Source organism: Pristis pectinata, chromosome 4 (assembly GCF_009764475.1).
Source record: "Pristis pectinata isolate sPriPec2 chromosome 4, sPriPec2.1.pri, whole genome shotgun sequence".
Taxonomy (NCBI): domain Eukaryota; kingdom Metazoa; phylum Chordata; class Chondrichthyes; order Rhinopristiformes; family Pristidae; genus Pristis; species Pristis pectinata.
In genome coordinates this window covers 38,271,599-38,289,052 of record NC_067408.1, presented here as the reverse complement: position 1 = coordinate 38,289,052, position 17,454 = coordinate 38,271,599, and the positions used below count along the sequence as shown (strand labels likewise).

The 17,454-nt window shown below is 37.9% G+C and overlaps 1 protein-coding gene across 5 annotated transcripts in view; it reads left to right on the top strand.

The window, feature by feature from the left end:
• ergic1 (endoplasmic reticulum-golgi intermediate compartment 1) overlaps window positions 1–17,454 on the top strand; it is a 76,840-nt gene that overhangs the window by 27,299 nt on the left and 32,087 nt on the right. For all 5 annotated transcript variants that reach the window (XM_052013846.1, XM_052013851.1, XM_052013848.1 and 2 more), the window contains 2 exons: window positions 8,207–8,268; window positions 15,960–16,032. In XM_052013846.1, coding sequence (XP_051869806.1) covers window positions 8,207–8,268; window positions 15,960–16,032 — 135 coding nt within the window. The remainder of the gene's footprint in view (window positions 1–8,206; window positions 8,269–15,959; window positions 16,033–17,454) is intronic.

Sequence of the window (17,454 nt, the reverse complement as noted above, 5' to 3'; positions counted from 1 at the left end):
CACAAATGTAAAAGAATTCAGTTATTGCAAGTAAGGTGCTGTATGTACTGTCACTGAAACTTGATCCGATTTTCTATCTGACAGGGTTGTGGAAGGTTGTGTTAGGTGCCTCAAAGTCAGTTGCACCTGGTCTAATGCACCTCTTAAGTATATTACAAGGCTGCGAGATTATCCTTTTGAGATTTAAAATATAAGCCCAAGTGACCTGCTAAAGGCCTACGTCATCAAGTGTTCCTAACTTGTGAGAACATTTAATCACAATGGGAAAGTACTGGAAACGTGCCAGAAATCATAATGCATTCACCTAGACAGTATGTTCCTCAGCTCATTTTATACAGAGTGTTGCATTGTATATTGTAGTAACTAACTGATCATTTCATAAGGTGCAGTTACGTTGTCTGAGCACCAACCTTAATCATTAATGTAACCTTTGCAATAGTGACTCCAGCCTCTCCTGCAGCTACATTTCTAACACCACTAAGCTCTTCTGTTATCTCTTATTAGACAAAAGGAAGAAATACTTTTGGCAAAGTGTCTTTTTATATTATGTCAATATTTGCTAGCTGAGAAGTTGTTGAATTGGAGGTGTATACAGGTGTAGCATTCAATATTCAGTTGATTTGCTTTTTACAATATTCAAGTAGGGTTTTGTGCAATATTACTACTTGGTGGTCTAAAACTTTTGCTTTGGCTGTTTGAGCACACTAATCTGTATTTCATTGTTGTTATGGTGCAAAATGTGTGGGTTGGTGGAGACAATTTCATCTGCAAAGTATATCAAAAGACTCTAGGGTAAAAGGAGTAGAAGGATGTTGGGCATGATGAATTTGAGCTACCGTTCAGGGGCATATCAGCAGCATTCAACTTCCTGACATAGATGAAATGATTTTAATGAGATCATGCGTCAAAGAGAAATAAAAATTTATAGTATACGTTGAGATTACATGAATGAAACATAGAACAACAGAGCAGGTCTGTGCCGCCCGTGATGCCAATCTAAACTAATCCCAATATGCCTGCACATGGTATATATTGTGCTATTCCCTGCTTGTTCATGTGCCTGTCTAAGTGCCTCTTAGTCACTATCATTATTTGTTTCTACCACTTCCCCTGGCAGCAAATTCCAAGTAACTTTACTCTCTGTTTAAAAAAAAAACTTGCCTCGCACATCTCCTTTAAATTTTCCCCTTATTGACTAAACCTATGCCCTCTTCTATTTGACCTTTCCACTGTGGGAAAAAGACTTTGACTATCTAGTTTATATGTCCCTCATAATTTTACATACATCTCTCAGCTTGCCTCTCAGTCTTCGGTGCTCCAGAGAAAACAATCCAAGTTTGTCCAACCTCTCCTTTTATAGCTAATGCACTCCAATCCAGGTAACATCCTGGTAAACATCTTCTGCACCCCCTCCAAAGCCTCCACATCCTTCCTATAGCATGGCAACCAGAACTGCACACTATACTCCAAATGTGACTTAACTAAAGTTTTATGCAGCTGTAACAGGACTTTATGACTTTTATATTCAGTACCCTGACTGATGAAGGCAAGCGTACCATATGCCTTCTTTACCACCCTATCCACTTGTGTTGCCACTTTCAGAGAGTTTTGGACCTGCACCCGAAGATCCCACTGTGCATCAATACTTCTAAGGGGCCTGCCATTTACAGTATACTCCTGCATTTGACCTCCCAAAATGCAACCCCTCACCCTTGTCTGGATTAATTGCCATCTGCTATTTCTCCACCCATATTTTCAACTGATCTATATCCTACTGTATCATTTGACAATCTTCTTCACTATCCACAACTCTACCAATTTGTTTGCAAACTTCCTAATCAGACCACCTACATTTATACACCAGAGGTCCCAGCATGGATCCTTGTGGAATACCACTGGTCAAAGACTTCCATTCAGAGAAACAACCCTCCACCACTACCTTCTGTCTTCCATGACTAAGCCAATTTTAAATTCAGCTTATCAACTCACTGTGCATCCCACGTGACTTAATCTCCTGAAGTAGCCTACCATGAGGGACCTGGTCAAATGCTTTACTAAAGTCCATGTTGACACCATCCACTGCTCTATTATCGTTACTCCTCTTTGTCACCTTTTTTAAAAAAAAAACTCCCATTAAATTTGTGAGATAGGACCTTCCTTGCGCAAAGCCATAGAGAGTTTCTCTAATAAGTCCGTGCTTTTCCAAATGTGAGTATCCTGTTGCTAAGAATCTTCTTCTTCAATAATCTCTGTCAAAGCCCCAGAAATCTTTTCCATCACCTCCTTCAGTATCCTGGGATAGATTCCATCAGGCCCTGGGGTCTTATCCACCTTGATGTTTCTCAATACACAAAACACCTCCTCCTCCTTAACATTGATATGCCCTGGAATATCAACATGCCCATCCCTAATCTCATCATCACCCAATTCCTTTTCCTAGGTGAATACTGGTGCAAAGTACTCATGAAGGATCTCGACCACTTCCACGGCTCCTTGCATAAATTCCCTCCATTGTCCTTCTGTGGAATTGCCTCTTCCCCAGCTACTCTCTTGCTCTTAATATATGTATAAAATGCTTTGGGATTCCCCTTAATTCTACTTGTCAAGGACATTTCATGGCTCCTTTTTAGCCCTCATTCCTTGTTTACATTTGAGGATATGAAATTAGAAATGAAAATTTAAAAAAAAATGCTGGCCATGTAAGAAGGAACCCAGAGCGAGTATACCTCTCTCTTTTGAATAAAGATAACAAAAATGGTGAGACCATACCTGGCAGTACTGCATACAATGTCCTGTATGGTTCTAGTAAGACTTACTTTTGAACACAATTCCAATTGTAATAAAGGCCAACATTCCACTTGTTTTCCAGATTACTTGCACGCTAACTTTGTGTTTCATGTGTGAGGGTACCCAGACTTGGTGCCCTAAAATCTCTCTCCATTTAACCACATTGTGCTTTTCTGTTCCTTCCACTAAATTGATAATCTCACATTTTCTTGCATCGTACTTCCACTTGCCAAATTTTTGACCCTTCCTTTAATTGTCTATTACTTTGAAGGCTCTGTGCATCTTCCTTATGATTAGACAGTCAACGTTTGTTGACCACCTGCTTTTCTCCACAGATGCTGCCTGGCCTGCTGAGTTCCTCTGGAATCATAGTGTTTTCCATCTAGATTCCAGCATCTGCAGTCTTTTGTTTCTCTTCTTTATAATTAGCTTTTCTACCTATCTCTTATATGGTTGGCAAATCTATTGCAATACATTTAATCCCTTCATCTGAGACATTAATATGTATAGCCATTCCTTGATGTCTTCCTGGAAAGTGAAATTCTATAAATCAAAGGCTGGTGAAATGTATCATGGAAGACACATGCACAATGAATGGCATAATATTTATTATAGTGAAAAATAGCTTTGCATATCAAAGGTATGTGGCCCAAAGAGTCAATGGCATTAAAGCAAAAATTTATAATTTGAGAAATGGGATGACTTCCATGTGCACAGTGTGTTCCTGTACAGCCCTATCTTCATGTCCCTGCAGTACTTTTTCAATTGATCTTAAATGTTGACGTGGCTCCTGCCTTAATCATTATTTCTGGTAGTGTATTCCATTCTCACTTTTTTCAACGTTGATTTCTCTTGCTAATTGTTTCTCACTTGATCCTGTATTCCCTTGACCCCTGTCAACTACTGGAAATGGTCTGCATCTATTAACTTTTGTCTTATCCCTTCCTGATTTAGCACACCACTGTCAATCATTAAATAACCATATGTCATCCACCCAATCCAAATTGCCCTAATTTCTTTGGTTTGTCTTTATCATTATTTCCTCAACAGGCAACACCTGAGTGAATCTGCACTATCCCCTCTGTTGTTTCAGCATCCTTCTATTAAAGGGAGCTTAAAATTGCACACAACTCCAGAGCTGGATAGTTCAATGAAATGGATGGGTGAGAATACAGATCTCAGGTGACAATCGAATCAGGTGTTATCTTACTAAATGATCAGAGTAGGTTTGAGAGGCTGAGTGGCCTACTCCTGCTCCCAACTCATATGTTTTGTGTGTACAATTCTTCAGCTCTACTTTTAAGCTCTTGCTGAGATTCAATATCATTTTTCCCCCACAAAACCCAGTTATTTAATGTCCATCTGAGGTTTGTCTCTATCACTATGTGGCTCTTTGCTAGACTGTTTGTCAGAATTCAAGTCTTAGTTCAGCTGCAGTTTCTACTCAAACAAAAGAGTTTTTAATACTAAAGAGATCATCTTTTGTGGCTGCAGCTAACTCATGTCCTACTCAACATTTCCTTTGCATCTACTTCTTTTTGAAAATATCATAAGAAATTTTAAGTCTGTAATTTGTGTTTACGTAGGCTGTGTTTTATTGTTTATGAGCACACCTGGAGACGAATTGGCCTTGATCCTTAACATGTTCAATTTTTTTCAACTATCCTTGAAAATGGATAGAAAATAATGACATACTGAATTCTCTGACCTTGCTGTTTCTTGCTCGAGAGTCAGAGGTTCAATCATCATTGTCAAACTCAAGTCTGTAATGTGAGCTGGTCCTCAAAAACAGCACTAACGGAAAGGAAACACTGTCTACAATGAGGCATCAGGCAATAAAGTAAGGTTCCACCTACTGAGTGCAAGACATTGCTTGAAGAACAGGCAATCTGGACTGGTGTTTTATCAGCTAACAGTCAAGATGCTAAACTAACGAGTCTATCATTTCTCTGCTTTTTTTGGGGGATCATTTTGTTCATAAAGTAATTCCTCTGTAATCACAGCCTTTAATTGTGATTTATTGTACATGAAGTGGTTCAGTGGATGTAATCAAATGTAAAGGAAAGAGATATTTGGGACAAAAGTCAATGGGAAAGGTTCCATTTCTTCAATAATTCATGTTTTATTAGATTTTCACCAGCAAGCTTGTATTTCAGGCCAAGTATATATGTCAAAGGAAATAAATGTTAGCAGCAGCAAGCTTTTTCAAAATTTTATAAATGTCAAATAACTTTCTATGGAATTCTATTTTAATTAATTTAATGATTTGTTTGGAATTGATGGTGTGTGAAAACTAAAATCCTCGTGTGTAATTTTAACACCTTGCTATCTGTGATACTAAAGTTATTTTGCAGTATTAATATTCATTGAGCTTGTGTGTTACTCTCCTTGCATCTGCAAACTATGAAACCAGCTAAATTTTTTTTTTATTTTTTACAGCATGGTACCAGGCCCTTCAGGCCCATTGAGTCCGCGCCGCCCATTTTAAACCCAAATTAACCTACCCGTATGTCTTTAGAATGTGGGAGGAAACCGGAGCACCCGGAGGAAACCTACACAGACACGGGAGAACGTACAAACTCCTTACAGACAGCGACGGGAATCGAACCCTGATCGCTGGCTCTGTAATAGTGTCGCGCTAACCGCTACACTACCATGCCGTACTAATTGTAGTACTAAACTAAATTTCTAATTATTTTTATTGTTTGCTGTACTTGTTTCCAGCCCCAAAATAAATTAGGCATGCTGGATTTATTAATCTTCTTTATGAGTTCTGTGACATACAAAGAGTTAAATAGGATGAAGGAATATCATTTTGTCTGCAATGATATCATTGTGCCTGCTTCAGTATTTTACTTCCTTGTTCATGTTGTCTTTTAATGACAATTGAAAGAACAGATTGACAGTAGACATAATGTTCATCATCTAATGGAAATGATGCCAAAACAGGGTGGCTCAATGGTTGAGTGTTTAGAGCTGATTCTTTTAGGAGTTTCCTGTCAGGACCTCTTACCACGACACAATCACCCAGTCTTTTAAACCAAAGCAGAACTTGAAGTCTCAAGTGCCCATCGTTGATATTATGATTGCCATAATCAAAATCAGCAATAGTAATGTCAATCATGATACTGGTTATACTAATGAAATTTTGAGTATCGTGTGTTAAGCAGAGGTATAGTTTGGAATGATATTGGGGAAGCTACCCTTTAACATAGCTTGAGAAGTTGAGCAAGAAAAGTGTGTGCTTGTAAATTTGACGAAGTTGTATCATGTGTTGTGTAGGTGGGGAAAATAAAGACAATGGTTTGTCTGAATAGAAAACTGATTGTCACAAAGTAACTGGTTAGTGTTCACTGTGAGTTTCATGTCATTCTTTTGATGATCACCTGCCACTAGTTGTAAAGAGACAAGATATAATAAATGGAGTTATAACCTCATTCATAAACCTCACAGTGGCATCTTTATATTTTTTAAAAAGTACTTTGGGTTTGGAAAATGAATATAAGTTTGTGAATATTGTCCTAATAGTGTAGATATTTATCATGAACGAAATATTAATGAAGTTCAGTTGGTTCTCTGCCATCTCACTACTGTGTCTCTGCTACAGAGTAGCTTAGAGAGGCTGAATGTTCTCTTGCGTTATTATTTCAAAACGGAGGGAACTTATTTCCTTTCTTGGTATTACAATGCCTTTGTAAATTGCTTCTGCTTCCTGTGAATGTCCCCTGAGTATACCACTGTATCCACATCTTGTTTCCGAAGGCACAATAGCTGTAAAAGGTTTGATGGCCTATGGTTATTTACATCACATTTCCGTGATATGTGATACACTGTACCTCTGGAATGTTGATTGTTGTTTCTACTGAGTATGGGGCAAGACATGTTTTCCTTCCACAGGTTAATTTTATCAGCTGTTTTGTTTTAGTTAACAATTTTATCTTGATTTGATCCCCTGGCATTTACCAACTCTCTTGGCCTCTTATTTGTACTGTTGCCTTCAGTACAGTCCTTTCCTTTTATGCCTAAGGACTCCAAGCTCCTACTAAATTAATATGTGCTTGGCTGTGTCATTCAATGTGAGCTCTGGCTTGTTCGAGTAGTGCTAAACCTCGCTACCATCTTCCACTCCCCAAAATCCATGAGGACAATGAGGATGAATCACAGTTTTGTTCCCCTGTCATGACTTGTCTCATTCCCCCATCCTGTATGTATTTGCCTCTGGAAACCAAATGCAAAAATCCATGTTATTCCTCTGTCTGATACCATCGACGTAATGCCTGTCAGGTGTTCTTATGGATGGAAACATTTTCTTTAACTGAAAATGGTAAAACTTAGATAATCTGGTACGCTTTGGACTATTTATTGTTATTTCTATTAATACCTCAACTCTCTTAACTCATTTTGTAGATGTTACATGGTATGCTAAATTTTCCAGTGAACCAGGTGATTACTGGGAGTGCAGGAGCTGGTCCCTGGTGAGGTGGAAAAGGAGAATAGCAAATGTCACCCAGTGAGCCAGCTGTTGAACCATTGGGATTTCTGAATAGTTGAATAGTGAATTATTAGAGTTTTACTGTCTGGAAGAACAGAAGCATAACTTTCATCTTCCGTCGTGAACCTGGCTCCTTACTGAATGCATGCTGGCTAGGGCCATGCAAGGTTTCTGCATTTTGTTCAACCCTGAGTTGACTTTCAGAAAATTCTATCCATCACCAAGGCTCTTTGACTTAGTCTATTTAAACTTTCCTACATCTGTCCTTTCCTGACTGCTGCTAAAAGATTTATCCTTGCTCATGTCACCTCGTGGATTGGTTTCTCCATTGGCACAATTGCTGGCTTTTTACTCATCTTAAAATTCAAGATAAACAAGCGTCTGATGCACACCAAGTCCCAGATATGCATCACCCTCCTTGTTGATGCTAGTTCATGTTTTGAGTGTGAGATCACTTAATCCTGAAATCAAATGCTGACGTTCCAACCTTATCCCATGATCTTCAGTTCTTGAACTTTGCTGTTCATTCCTCCACAGTCAGCAGGGGCTTTTGATGACACAACCCCACTTCTGAGGGAGATCTTCCCCATACTGATTTTACAGAAGAGTTTCTTGAGATGTATTTACTTGTCAGAGCTGTGGCTGATTTCTATCTCGACCCTTTTATGTATTTCTGTCCACTCTGCAAAATGCCATTCACTTTGAGCATTAAAGGCATCTTGCTGTTGACTGGCTATGAGCATGGTCAGCATTTTATATTCCCAAGCAAATGTAAGAACTAAAGAGAGTAATTTTTTTTTTGTCCACAAGAAATTTCTAAATAATTTTTTCATTTAGTACTGGTAAATTGTAAGGTTGTTGGAAAAATTATGATGATGCAAAGGTTGCATTAAATCTATCTTACAATATTTTCATGTTTTTCCCTAGACTTGATATCTACAGGAAAGTTCCAAAAGACCTTACACAGCCTACATATACAGGAGCTTTCAGTAAGTATTGTTGTATTACATCCTGCTTGTTTTTAATGACTTAATCACATGCCAGTTTTTCCGAGTATTCATATTTTTAAAAAACAGACTTCAAAGGAAAGTCCCATCCTTAGCAGGGAGGGTCCAAGGTACAATGCAACTGTTCTGCTGACACAGAAATATATCTCCTGTTCTTATTTGACCCCTGGCATGAAGAATTAGGATGTTAAAGGTAAGCTTTATCAGATGTTGTTCAGCAGTGTCTATAATGTAGCAATCTTACGTTGGCAACACAGTGAAAAATCGAATCACATCTGCTGCTTCAACAACAATATGGTGCAATGCTGTGCATTGACAACTACAGATCTGTCTTTTTCACAACTCTGTGTCCGCAGCAAAATAACTGCTGTGTACACAGTACTTAATCTTCAGTGATCTGAAGCTTGCAGTCTTCTTGTCAAGATATTTGACAGATGTCATGAGCCACAAGGCTAGCGCAGATCCTTTTCATGGTGGCATTTCATATCAGAGGTTATACAGGCTGTCCAATGTGGGTGCACATTCTTTGAGTTGGAACTTCTCTTAAAGACTGGCCATATCACTGAACCTTAAACTAGTAATTAAATTTATTTCCAGAAATTATTGTAACACGGAAGCCAAAGATAGCAAAACTTTTTGCTGAAGTATAAAGATCCAAAATATTAGTATGGTAGCTTGTTAGTTGGTTTATTATATCTCCTATGGACAAGTTGGTTTCTTTACTTGCCCATTATTGCCACTTACTACCCATTGTCGATGCTCTTTTTATCATTTAACCGACCCTGCCGACTGGACTCAACTTCATCCTTTCTTATTTTCCTCACTCTGTGCTGCTCCCCAAGCCAGTGTATCCTCGGCTCTGCACTTCAGTCTATTCCCAAAATAACATCTTATAATTTTGATAAAAGGGTACAAACACGAAGCCATTTTCTCACTCCATAGATGGTGTGTGTCCTGCTGTTTGTCAATGTTTTTTACATTCCAGTCTTATTTGAGTCTCCTACATCTTGTCACATTTCTTCTTCTGCCTTCTATCCCAAGCTAGCTAATTAATTTTACGTGGGGAATCATCTTGCTGTGTACTCTCAGATCATGACTCTCTTCTGATTATTATACTTGCTTCCTCAAGTAGATGTAAAAGATCCTATTGCCTGTTTTGAAGTCCAGTCTGATATTTATCCCTCAGTCAAATCCCTCAACAGACTTATCTGGTCATTACTGCATTGCTCTTTGTAGCAATTTCCTTTGTGAAAATTATCTGCCTTTCTTCCTACGCTAAAGTAATTACTACTCTTTAAAAATACTCCCTGGTGTTGTGTGTGTTTGGTGACTTGGCGCTGAGCGAAATGCAATACTTTCTTATTCATGGGATGTGGGCATTGCTGCCAAGGCCACCATTGTAATGCCCTTCTGTAGAAATCTATCATCCTTGCTTTCTTTGCTCTTGTCATTTTTCAGTGATGTTAAATATACAGTGTCACTCTCTCGAGAGCTTTAATGTTAGTTCTTTAACGAGGTGCCTGTAACTTGCACACAGTACACCAGCCACAGTCTAATCCATTGTTTTGTGCACTACTACTTTAGTTTATGCCCTCATTTGTAAAACCCCAATGGATAAATAACATTTTTTTGTTTAACACCAATAATTTTATTTTATGGTTTACAATTTGTCTTAAACGTCTGTCAACCTATAGTATTGTTGCACAAACGCAATGTTTTGTTATTGAAGTTGGATGGCGTAAGCACGTTTTCCTGATTAATATTTCAGAAAAGTCACAAGACCTGTAACTGGATTGTGGTGATGCATCAGGATTACTCACTTTTGCAATTTTGTATTGATGAGTCAGAATTGTTGGCTAGTTGCTGTGAAGTGTACGTCTGTGAGTGCTCTAACGTGTTTCCTCCTTTCTAGTGTATGTCATAACCCTTGTCTGTCTTGCAGTATAATGACCGCTTTATACTGTTGTATAGATGCTTCTAAAATCTCTAAAATTGTTGTTACTCAATAAAATGGGATAGATTTATAACTTGAAAATTAATTACCTAAGAGAAGAATTGGAATCGGTGGAGGTATTATTAGAAAATCTTGCCTTTTAAAAACTAATCAATGTAACTCAGAGCTAACAATTTTGGTACAGTTTTCAAATTGCCATTAGGTACAGTGAAATGTTTCTTAATATAAGCACTCTCTGATAAAGAGATCAGTAACATCCTTCACAGAATAAAGGTCTAAGTGAAGAATGTAGTGTCAAAGAAGAGAATAGAATTACAAACACATTGATTAAAAAGCTACCTGATCTATATCGTTCTCCAAAAGCAAATTTTCAGAACAGTTCTGTAATGCATGTTATAAATTTAATGAATCACTTTGATAGTCAATTTGATAATGACAGATAAGGTAATGACCCTCCCTCAGACCTCCTCTCCTCCCACTCTTCCTTTCTGTAACCCCTACCTGCTCTACCTTTCTCTACCTCTCTCTTGCTAATGTGGAGAAGGAAATGGAGTTAATGTTTCAGATTTCTTCTGAACACCTGATTACTAATGGCAACTCTCCCTCAGCTGATGAGTCACTACTTTCTTATGTTGAGCAGGTCTTAGAGGCGCCGAGGGATGTAGGCACTGAAATCCCCCAATCAAGATTCTTTTTAAGTACTAACTGGGCCGGTTGAGTTCTCAACTGGTATAGGGCTTGTGGTATGTGGTGTGTGAACAGATAAATGGGAATAACCTACTTGAGCTTGTCTTACCTCTTTTTCAGCACCAGTGGGAGTGATCGTGATGTACTTTCTGTGGTGGCTATTCCTATCTATATGAGGATACCCTCAAAAGTTTCATGTAACTACACAGTATCTTTCTAGATTACCAAAAAATATGAGTTCAAGTACCATTGTAACTATTGGAGACTTTGAATTTAGGTTTAATAAATTAGTGTGGGATAAAATTCAATAAAACTTGCTAATCTAATCTCAAACCAAAATATATTGTTGTGTCGTAACCACAGCTGGTCAGTATCTTGGAACTGGATGCCTCACTCCACAATGGAGTGCTGTCATCACCACCCTATTGCAGTGGTTTGAGGGAGCAACCCACCATCACCTTCCCAAAAGCAACATGATTGGGCAGTAAATGAAAATTGAGAAACTGCAGATGCTGAAAATCTGAAACAAAAACAGAAATTGCTGGAAGCACTGAGCCTGACCTGTTAAATATTCCGGCACTTCTGTTGATTGGGCAGCAAATGATTATTTTGCTAGCGATTTTCCCCATGTCTTTAGAATTTTAAAAAAAGACTCCATTTTCTTTTATTAAGAAATTGCATATTGATGGCATAAGTTAATTAAATTTGGAATTATTATAAATTTAAAAATAAAGCATTCTTTATTTGTTCTATATTGTGGTTAATGTGTTGAAATAAACCTGTGTCCAGTTTCCTCAATTATGACTGCCAAGAGAAGAAAAAATCATTTGTTTTTCCATTTCCACAAATATGTTAACATTTTGCAACCTTTGTGTTACGGTTTGTTCCTTTAACCTTTTCTCTTTGTATAATTTGACACTGAGGTAGATTTTAAGGAAGCCGTGGGGAAAGTTGGGAAATTTTCATTGCAGCGAGTGTGATGATATTAAAAATGACAAAGGGACTATACACAATAACAGAAATGTTTGAGGTAGTTGAGTATGGAGATCTGTACATAAAATAAGAGTTGTTAGGCAGTGAAATTAACTAAGGCAGATATTTAAGAATATTTCAGCCAGATGTTTGTAGGAATGGTGAATAAAAGGACTTGTGAACTGAGTGGGCTCATGAAACTAAGATTGCTTTGTCAAAAATTAACATCACCCACAGAGGGATTGAATAGAGTGCCAATTATAATGATTCCTGTGCAATCTGATTGAAGTAGTTTATATTCTTGTGATCAGTTCACTTCTTATTATAGCATGAATTTCTTATTGAATTGGGCCTTCCACTTAGTTATTATATTGGTTTATAAAGCGCAAACACATTTAAACTAACACAATTTATTTTTTAAAACCATGTTGAGATTTGAGGATTGAAAGGAGGGTGGGAACTGGCATTTTTTTGTGCAGACATTTTTCCTGTTGTGCTCTTGAAATTCCACTCCAGTGACCTCATGGATGAAGGCTTCTGCCCAAAGCTCACCGTTCTGCTTCATGTCACTGAAGGGGAATTTCAGGAAGCCACACCAGGGGGAGTTCCCAGGCAGTGTTCAGTTTGCAACTGCAAGGCGCAAAACATCTGAATGAGGGGTGGCAGAAATGTCCAGAGATTTCCATTAATTTCACTTGGGTTTATTTGATGATTGAATGAAGTACTGTTTAGTTCCATCATGAGTTAGTAAATTAAATTGTGTCATAGGTTTTTAAAGTTTTCATAATATGCAAGTTCACATTCACATGTGAACCCTGCTTTTAGATAATTACATACATTTGCAGTTTATAGCTCATAATATTCAGCTGCAGGCTGATTTCTGATCTTTACACATTTCTATGGAGAGGCTGGAGCCTTCCTTTGTGTATAGAGGTTAAAGAAAAAAAATGGAGTATAGAGGTTCAAGATCATGAAATATTTTGAAAGAGTAAATAAACTCCTAATGACAAAGTCTGGTAGACAGATGCAAAACAAGTAAAGGCAAGAGCAGGAAAAGTTTTTTTTTGGAAGCAGTTATCATTTGGAAAGTAGTGATTTGGAAGGGTAATAGAAGCAAGTTAGGTAGTAATTTTCAAAAGAGAATTGGATGAGTATTCGTAGGGTAAAGGGCAAAGATATGGAAGTAATTGAATAGCTCTTTCAGGAGAGCTCATGCAGGTGCAATACATTCTCCTCTTTCTCCATATCATTATATAACATGAGACTAGCTGTCTCTTGCTATGAGACCATACCAACAGCCCCGCTAGTATACTGAAGTCCTGTGCTGCAGAATTAGCTGTGCCTCTAGCCATGCCATTCTAGTGCAGTTACCACACTGGAATCTACCTAACAATTTGGGAAAACGCCCAGGTATGTCCCATTTACAAATCAGAACAGATTTAGTTTGGCTAATTTCCACCCAATGAGTGTACTCTCATTGTCTGCAATGTGAAGGAAACCGTTGTCTTCAGTGCTATCAAATGGCACTTACTTGCCAATGATATACAGATGCCCAGTTTGGGTTTCACCAGGAGAGCTCTCCTCCAGACCTCAATCGCAGTCTTGGTCCAGATATGGACCACAGAGCTGAATTGCTGAATTCAGAGTGAATGCCTTGACACGAGTGCAGCATTTGACTGAGGGTGGCATCAAGGTGCCTTGACAAAACTGATGTCCCATTCAAGAAAGTAAGGTGATGGAAAACAGGAAATTGTAGGCCATTTAGCCTAAATGCTCAAATCCTATTATTAAGAATGTAGTAGCAGAACATTTGGAAAATCATAATACAATCAAGCATTGTCAACATAGTTTAATGAAAGGGAAATAGATTTTGACAAACTTATTATAAATTCTTGATGATGTAACTAACAGGGTGGATAAAGGGGAACTAGTAGATGAAGTCCATTTGGACGGTGAGCATGATGTAAAAGGTTACTGTAAAAGATAAGAGTGAGGGCATTGGGATAATATATAAGCTTGGACGGGGAATTGGCCAACTAACCTAAAACGGATTTGGAATAAGTTTTCAGGTTGATGTCATGGGGATTTGTGCAGGGACCTCTACTATTTGTAATCTATATTGGTGACTTCAATGAAAGGATTGAGTATATTGCAACCAAATTTGCTGATGCTACAGAAGTTAATGGGAAAGCAAATTATAAGAGGATATGAAGTCTGCAGAAGGGTACAGATGGGCTAAATAAGTAGGCAACATTTTGATAAATATATAAATATAATGATAAATATGAAGTTATCCACTCTGATAGGAAGAATAGGGAATCAGAGTATTGCTTAAATAGAGAGACTACAGAATGCTACTGTACAGAGGGTTTTGGATGACCTTGTACATGAAATACAGGAAGAGGGTACAGGAGGTAATTAGGAAAGCAAATAGAATGTTGAAATTAAAACAGAAAATGCTGGAAACACTTAGCAAGGCAAACAGCATCTATGGGATGAAAAGCGGAATTAATGTTTGAGGTTGGGTACACTTCATCCATTTGGTCTTATTTGAAGAGGGTTAAACATGCATTGGAGGCAGTTCAGAGAATGTTCGTCAGGTTATTCCTTGGAAGAAGAGGTTGCCTTATGATGAAAGGTTGAGGAGATTGGGTCTATATTCTCTGAAGTTTAGAAGAAAGAGGTGATCTTATTGAAACATGCAAGATTCTGAGGGGCGTCTGACAGGGTGGATGCGAGAGGCTGTTTCTTCTTTTGGGGGGAAGTGGGATACAGAACTGGGGAATTGGAATTGGTTTATTTTTGTCACTTGCACTGTGGTACAGTGAAAATCTTGAGGGCACTTAGTTCAGAGTACAAGATCATTTATTTCAGCTGGAGATGAGGAAGGATTTCTTCCTAGTTATGAAACTTGTAATTCTCTCCTGCAGCTCTCTGTGGAGGCTGATTCATGAAATATTCTCAGAGCTGAGATAGATTTTTGGCAGGTGAGAGTTTGGGAAATGGAAGGGAAAATGAAGTTGAGGTCAGGATCAGATTGATCATAGAGCAGGCTCGAGGGGCTGAATGACCAATCATTTATGTTAACGTTCTTGTGAGGAAATGCTTTAGATTGGGACCCTTGACTGAATGCCCAGGTCTGGTGCTGTAGACTGTACATCATGTTGCCTGATAAATGTCTTCTGGTTCATTAAAAATTTTGCACTGCAGATGGAACTTTCTGGTATTTGAGTTATTGAATTTGTGTAGTTGTTTAAAACTAAAATGTTAATTTTACTTGGGTGGGCTATTGGATTTAAAATTTGAGGGCAAGAACACTTGATGTTCTGTTATTGCTGAATCTGACCAGTGTAGGAAATATGATATTGGTTTAGGTGGTTAAGAAAAGGGAAAGGTTCTGTGTACGGGTAGTATCTTTTGTAATTTCAGGACCTATTAAAGTGGTTTACGCTTGTGAATGTTGTAACATGGGTAAAGAGGAGAGATTGAGGTGATGATGGTGGGAAGCATGAGTTGCTCAGTATGTCTGTCAACCTGAAAAAGAAGTCCACTATCCCCCAAGTGACTTCAGTTTCTCTGATAATGCATCACAATTTATATTAATTTGCTGTGTTATTTTGGCTTTTGGGCTTTACAGCTAATTTAAAGTATGTCGTGGCAAATTCTGTTTTGCAGTAGCTCAACATAATGGTTCATTACCCTGATGAATAATTGCACAATCACAAGTGTAATGACATAGATCTTTGCCTCTAATCAAAATTGTGATGCTGTTGCTTGTTAATGAGTGTCTTTAATTCTCTTATTTTAACAGGGTAACTGGAAATAACTAATGTACTGCTGTCTTTTTTTATTATCTTTTACAGTTTGTTGATTTTTATTTCAAATATTTTGTTTGTTGTTCTACCTAATTCCTGTGTTCATTCCAACCAATTGGGTCCTTTCAGACTCAAAGCCACTGACTCAACTGCAACTCTATATTCTTTACAGTGATAATGTGTCCTGCAGTTTGGAAGAAATAAGCACTGGAGCTTGTTTTTAAATGCATTCATTTGTTTTACAGTTTCCATTTGCTGCTGCATGTTCATGCTGTTCCTTTTCTTGTCAGAACTGACTGGGTTCATTGCCACTGAGATGTAAGTAAACAGCATGCCTCTTGACCACTGATCTTGCTGTAGCTATGCGTAAATGAAGAGGAAAGTTAAATGGAATAGGCTCTGTTAAAATTACAACTGCTGATTTTTCTTGGTCCTTCAGCTCCCAGCAGGTGTAGAGTGTTGAATTCTTCTGGTGTTCCTTAATAAAATTTACCTTCCCCTCTTAACCTTCAGATCATCTGGAGCAACAGGTCTCAGAGCATCATGTATGCTGTTGCAAAGAATAGATGTGTTTTAAAAGTGGAGAGGAGTGGCCCATTTCAGTCCCTTGAGCATGGTCTGGTTTTGTTCATGCTACAGCTAGTCTGCAGCTTATCTTCATCTGGTTTGTTCATTCCATAAATCCTTAGTACCTTCACAAAAATCTACTTACATTTTCATTTGGCTTCCCACTACCTTCTCAATGGTAGTGAGGGGTGGGCAATAAATGCTGGTTTTGCCAGTGTCACATCGATCCTGAAAATTGGGGAAAAAAAAGTAAACCCCAGTGATCTAGAATTTCACCACATGGTGTGATGTGTTTTCTGACACCACCTCTAAATGACTTGGCTCCAATTTTAAGATTTCTATCTTTTCCCTCCCTTGTGCAATTTCTGTCACTGCACAAAATATAAGAGATAACAGTCTTTGTCGAAAATCTTTTGCAGAAAGATCTATTTGTTTTAAAATACAACCCTCTCATACAATAACTTTTGTGGTAATTATGTAGTTGAAGAACCAAGCCCCAAGTATGTATCAACCTTAGTACCTTAGCATTAAGCTAAACTTCATAATAAGCAGGCATATGTATTTGCCATGCCATTTTGCATTCTGGGAACTTTTAATGCTTCAGCTTAGCAGCAATCTCTTTCTCTGTGTGCACAGTGTGATTTTGTTTGCACTTTGTAACATCAGATGTGTCCAAGCACAAAGAACTCTTGATAAAAATCAACTACTGAGGATTAAAACTGAGCAACTGCTGACAGAGCTGCAGCAGTAAAGCAGGTTCTTGTGGTATTTAAAATGACATTTCCTCCTGATTTTTAATTCCAACTCTTGCTGTTGGTTTAAAAATCAAAGACCAATTAAATGAGATTAGTGAATGGAAACTGAAATAAGCCATTGTGGAGCAAAAGCTGATGGGAATATGCTCAGTAATGTAAACACTGAAGAAGAAAAGAATGGAGAATTAACAGGCTTAAACCAAGCACGGTGTGCACTTCTTGCTATACCTGATATCTTGAATATAAATATATGTTTGATCAATGATGAGACTTAACTTCCTTGACTTGAAATATCACCCATGCTTTTATTTCCTCATAATTGGATTCCAAGGCAAAACTGTACTCTTATTACAGAATCTCATTTCAAATTTTGATGCTAAGACTTAAGAGGATTCTTGCAAAGCTTTTTAATTAACGC